At 40.7% G+C, this 6,038-nt stretch overlaps 1 protein-coding gene across 1 annotated transcript; it reads left to right on the forward strand.

Annotated features, from left to right (window-relative positions):
• Window positions 1-1,595: 1,595 nt before the first annotated feature.
• On the forward strand, window positions 1,596-5,390 carry nol12 (nucleolar protein 12). Its single transcript, XM_074655503.1, has 6 exons — window positions 1,596-1,763; window positions 3,108-3,213; window positions 3,313-3,361; window positions 3,454-3,599; window positions 3,777-3,883; window positions 4,904-5,390. The coding sequence occupies exons 1-6, from the start codon at window positions 1,654-1,656 to the stop codon at window positions 5,082-5,084; spliced, it is 699 nt and encodes a 232-aa protein (XP_074511604.1). The 5' UTR covers window positions 1,596-1,653; the 3' UTR covers window positions 5,085-5,390.
• The last annotated feature ends 648 nt before the right edge of the window (window positions 5,391-6,038 follow it).

Here is a 6,038-nt window from a genome sequence, read left to right on the forward strand (position 1 = left end):
CTGTATACACACATACATACATATACGCACACGAGGTACATATACATACAAAACACATATAATCAATTAAAAAAAAAATCTGTATACAATTCAGTCATCATCCTATTCTATCTCCCTATTCACAACCATCCTGCTCCAGCAATGATACAAATTACAAGCTACCTTGGAGTGGCGGTGGTATCACCAATCCCTATCCGATCACAGGGATCTACAGGCAGGCCGCTGTACCCTTCGTGCGTAATTACGCGCGATCAGGCACAGAAACAGCAGGACATCATGTTGTCTGACAGTGTTTGTATGATAATCTTTGCAGGAGAGACAGAACCGGAGAGTGAACCGGTGTCAGAGTCCTGTGTTGACACCAAACCGGCCGAGGTACCTGATGAACCCCGGTTAGTGGGAACGAGAGAGCGGCTCGTTATGGATAAAAAAGGCGGACCAGAGTCCTCAATATTCCGGCCAACTAGTGCTGAGACTAACCATGCTCTCTCTCCAGAGGAGATCTGAACCTGGTCCCCGCGGCTCCTGTTGTGAGAAGGGCTGATGACGACCTAGCTTTCCAGCCAATCCCCTTCACGGGTTCCCCCTTTAGAAAAAGCTGATAGTCCTCATGTAGCTCAGAGGAGAGCCGGTCCGAGCCTCTACTCCGAACTGACCCCGTTGTCAGAAAGGAGCTGTCCTCTAGGCTGACCTTCCAGTCAGTGACCTTCCAGTCAGCCTACAGCAGAGGTTCCGGCCGGATCTGCTCCGGACAACCTAGCTTTTCAGCAATCTCCTAGGTAGGAAATTTGAGCCTGATCGCAGCGCGGGTTCTATAAGTAAACTTTTCGAGCGAGGACTTTGACGTCAGTCATGACGTCTCTGTTGTCATGACGTCAGTCATGACATCACAGACGATGATCTCCGATCAACCAATCAGTGGGCCAAATGCAATAGTTTATTCAACGTCATCATAAACATTATTTAATGATATCATGAATAGCTCTGACCCAGAATCAGGGTTATTAAATGACCGTATTCAGATGATGAAATATAGTCATTTAAATGCTGTTGAAACAACAGTTATACTGGATGTAACCTGACATTTCATAAAAACTTGTGTGGAATCAGGTTGGAGCGTCATGGCCTTTTAACATTTGACGTAGTAATGTGCAGAAATTGCCGGAAAATAACAGTAAAGTAAGATGAGCAAAATCAATATAATGACAAGTTGTAGTATTAGAATTACCTGTAATTGCTATTGGGTAATTATAGAGTCAAATCAAAACAAAAACTGTGACTTTATGACAGCTGCTAAATCAGGCCATGTGGCAGACTGATGCTTTGGATAACAATATAATCAAATAATCAAAAACGTGTGTAAGGTGATCCACAAGTATGCAGACAACATTAAAGTATTGATACAATTCTGCATGAGTCAAGCTTCACCTATATAACACTTTTTGTAATAACGTTACACATCTGGCAAAGTGTGCTGGCAATAATATTAATATTGTTTTAAAAAAAAATAAAAAATACAATTCAGTCATCATCCTGTTCTATGTCCCTATTTATCTACCTGTTTCTAGTCGGACATAGTTAAATGACGTGCTCCTCATGACCGGAAGCCGGATGTAGTCTGGATAAACTCCCTGGTGAACTCACGTGTGCGACATGAAAAATAACAAAAAACACAACAATGTGTCCAAAAAGGGTAAATTTAAGCCCGGGTCCAAGAAACGAGAGAACAAATGCATCGTAACGTACGACGACAGAGACAGAGAGTAAGTTTTACCCCACTAATAAACAACGTGTTATATATATTATACAGAAACGAGCCCTCACTGAGGTTAGCTCTTCAGGTTAGCTCTTCAGGTTAGCATCAGCTTTCCACCACATAGCTGTAGTATGTTGAACATTGTAACGTTATCCGTGGTTTGTTTAGGACCGAATAAAACCAAAACAAGTGCAGATCTTTTTAAAACATCACCAGTTTAAACAGTATTGTAAATTATAATTGCTCTTCCAGAACACTGAACCATTGAAGCATTGTGTTGTCTTGTTCTTTCCCTTAATTATAGACCCATTTGTGTCTGTTTTTAGGGGGGTACAGGGGGTCTTTAGGAGGAGATAGCAGGTCAACAGTAGATGTCACGTAGGAGTGGTGTATATCATCTGAAAGCTGGGAACCTGAAGATTAATTTGGGATGCAGTTCAGTACTGTGTGTCAAGTTGTTCTAATCATAAATCTATAATTTTGTCTAGGCGCCTATTCAAATATTGAAAGTTTAGAGTGTATAAGGGCTTATAACATTAGGATAGAAGTATATGATGGCCATTCCCATGCTTTATTATGTCTCTGGGTTGATACCATTTGTTACACAGATTTAGTGCTAAATTTAATCCTTTTTTGCCACAGAGAATTGATAAAAAATGCTCAAAAATCCCTCCAAAATACCACATTATGACCGAATAAAACCAAACAAGTGCAGATATTTTTAAAACATCACCAGTTTAAACAGTATGTAAATTATAATTGCTTTTCCAAAACAATATTGAAGCATTGTGGTGTCTTGTTCTTTTTCCCTTATGAGTTTATGTGTTAGATTTGTTCCCTTTGGGTGACTTACCAGACAATGCTATTGTATATAGTATGCTATTGCTGTTTTATGTTCATATTTAATATTTTTTCTACGCTAGTTGTAGTAGTCTGGTATATTTATAGTGTATTCTAATATATTCTTTATATTGTGTGTATACTATAGATATTTTCTCTAGTGTTGATAAAGTATATTTACTGTGTATTTACTGTTCCTGTACATTGCCTGGATAACTTGCTGCTATAACAAAATAATTTCCCAATTTGGGATCAAAAAAGTCTATCTACAGTATCTATCTATCTATTAATCGATCTATATCCATCTATCTATATCCATCTATCTATCTATCTGTCTAACCTCAAAAATCCTCACTGACCACGATATTAATGGGAATTGTAAACAAAGAGTTTTCAATATAAGAAATGTCAAGTTAGATTTTATTATAATAGTTGTCATATGTATAATTTATGCTACACAAACCTTAGATTTAAAAAATGTGACTGGTTTCTTCCTCTTCTGCCCTGGTAGGGAATATTTAACTGGTTTCCATAAACGGAAGGTGGAAAGGAGGAAAACAGCACTGGCAGAAATTAAAAAGAAAATCAAGGAAGAGCAGATCCGAGTCCGAGAACAAGTAAGTTTAAAGTAAAAGAGCGCAGACTAAAGATCTGTTTTGGTGTGAGCACGTAAGGAAAGGATGTACTCAATGATGTGTTTGACTATCTGCTTTCAGAGGCATAAGGACTACTTGATGATGCTGAAGGAGAGGACGGACGCTCTCCGTGAGTTATAAGCAAAAGTCTGTCACTGATTCGTACCACTTGAGAATCTGTGCTTATTGGGTTTTTTTCCCTCTCTTGATCCCATCTATCAGAGGAGGATGAAGATGATCTGGAAGATGCGATAACGGCTACAACACAGTCTGTGCAGTACGATCACCCCAACCACACCGTCACCGTGACGACCATCAGTGAACTTGACCTCACAATGGGTCACCTGCTTGAACCCGCAGCAAATCAAGTAAACAGTGCAGCCTCGATTGATCTTAACAGCCTACATGTGTATTTATGATCAGGTTAACTTATGCCTTATATCTCTGTGTGCTCGCCCTGAAAGTAATTGATACTTTAATTATTGAGGAAGAAGGATGCTGATGGCAATAAAACTCCTTTAACACTGAGAATCTTTGCTTTCAAGGCTAATGCGGAGTCCAAGGATGAAGAAAAGGGGGAAGAGCCGGAGCAGGAGCAGGAGAAAACAAAATCAATGCCAAGAAAAGCTGGGAATCCAATCATGAACAAAAAGTAAGATGTTCGTCATGCAGGTCTTTAGATATGAGCATCAATAAGAGTGGTCTGTTTTTCTTGTCACAACTTGAATACTTTTGATATTTTGGCTTTTGGTCAGACGTCACTTTGGGTTCTGACTAGGGCCGTCAAAGTTAACGCGATAATAACGCTTTAACGCAAATTCATTTTAACGCCACTAATTTTTTTAACGCATTAATGCAACTTGCGATTTTCATCTTTTAGCGGGCTAGAGTGAAGATAACTGGCATCATATCAAACTAGCTGTCATACTAGCTTGTCATAAAGAAGGTTAAATAACGCTCCAAACTTGCGCTAAATTTTGACGTGGAAAAACTGTCATGGTCATTTTCAAAGGGGTCCTTTGAACTCTGACCTCAAGATATGTGAATGAAAATGGGTTCTATGGGTACCCACGAGTCTCCCCTTTACAGACATGCCCACTTTATGATCATCACATGCAGTTTGGGGCAAGTCATAGTCAAGTCAGCACACTGACACACTGACAGCTGTTGTTGTCTGTTGGCCTTAAATTTGCCAGGTTCTGATTTGAGCATATTTTTATGCTAAATGCAGTACCTGTGAGGGTTTCTTGACAATATTTGTCATTGTTTTGTGTTGATAATTGATTTCCAGTAATACATGTATACATACATTTGCATAAAGCAGCATATTTGCCCACTCCCATGTTAATAAGTGTATTAAATACTTGACAAATCTCCCCTTTAAGGTACATTTTGAACAGATAAATGTGTGATTAATTTGCGATTAATCTCGAGTAACTATGGACAATCATGCAATCGATCACGATTCAATATTTTAATCGATTGACAACCCTAGTTCTGACATAATTTTTGACCTTTTTATAGGCTAAATGAGCGGTGCTAAATGTTCTATACATCCCAACAACACATTGGTGACGTAATCGCTGTCTTCAGATGTTTCTTCAGTTTGTCTGCCTGTCTTCCTCTCAGTAACAGCTGCATTTCTTTTTTTCTCTCTCCCCTGCTGCTACAGGATCCGCTCCCTGAATGCGTCGCTCAACAATTTCAACGGCCAGAAGAAGAGGAAGGGGAAGCAGGGAGGCCGCCAGACAGAGAAGAAACAGAGCGCCACAGAGGGTAAAAACAGAGCCGGAAGGACCAGCAAGTGGCAGAGGCGTCGACTGACGGGGAAAAAGGTGCATCATCGGGAGTGAAAGGGGGAATGTGAGGAGAAGATATAATGGAGGGTTCAAAGAGACTCCTTGTGTCAGAATCCAACAGGCGAACAGATTGGACTTTGGAGTATTTATGCTTCTGTGTTTGAGCAGGACGTGTAAATGCTGAGACGTCTGTAAAAATGAATGTGGACGCTCAGTCTATCATGACATCGCTCAATATTTCCTCTAAACCTGCCTTTTGAAATCTTGTCCTCAAAACTGTTTTTTGTTGTGTTATTTCTAAACTGAACTGTATTTACCTACATTTTCATTAAATAAAAGATGAACCTTGCTAATAAGTGACCTTGTGATCACACAAACTGTCAGTGTCCTCCATGTGGAATTTTTTTCTTGCTATTGTCTAATAGGAAACCTGACGCTGTTGTCAACATCCTCTCTAGAGCATCAGGAAATCAGCCCTTCGCTCTGTGTTTCCTCATAGCTCAGTGTTACCTATGTGAGTGTGATCTGAAGGAGACCCGGCCTCTTATGTCTCTCACAGTCGAGAACCTTATACCACACAGCCAGTAGTTTGAATGTATGTTAAACCCCCACCTCACCAGTGTTTATTTATTTACGTTAACCCGAGCCAGCGTGTGCCAGCTGTCACTAGCATGAGCGTTTCATCTCGCTTTCTAAAGCCCCATGATATTTAATACAAGCGCTCAATGGAGGAACCGGCAGGCCACTGGCTCCATGTTGGCTCTGAGGTCCCCGCGTGTTCTCCAGGGTCTCCGCTGTGTTAACCGAGAGCCGTCATGGCCGTCACGGATGCTTCAGTTTCACTCATTGTCAGATCAGCCAATAGGATTGATTTGAGGGTTTGGCAGCTCGGGAGGACAGAGAGCATGGGGAAGAGGAGGCATGTGCCTGATGGGGGTCTGATGGACAGTGTATCCTCGGACTATTAAAGTGGAGCTGACAGCGGGAGCCTTTTGTCAGGTAATGCAC

Source organism: Sebastes fasciatus, chromosome 13, assembly GCF_043250625.1.
Source record: "Sebastes fasciatus isolate fSebFas1 chromosome 13, fSebFas1.pri, whole genome shotgun sequence".
NCBI lineage: Eukaryota > Metazoa > Chordata > Actinopteri > Perciformes > Sebastidae > Sebastes > Sebastes fasciatus.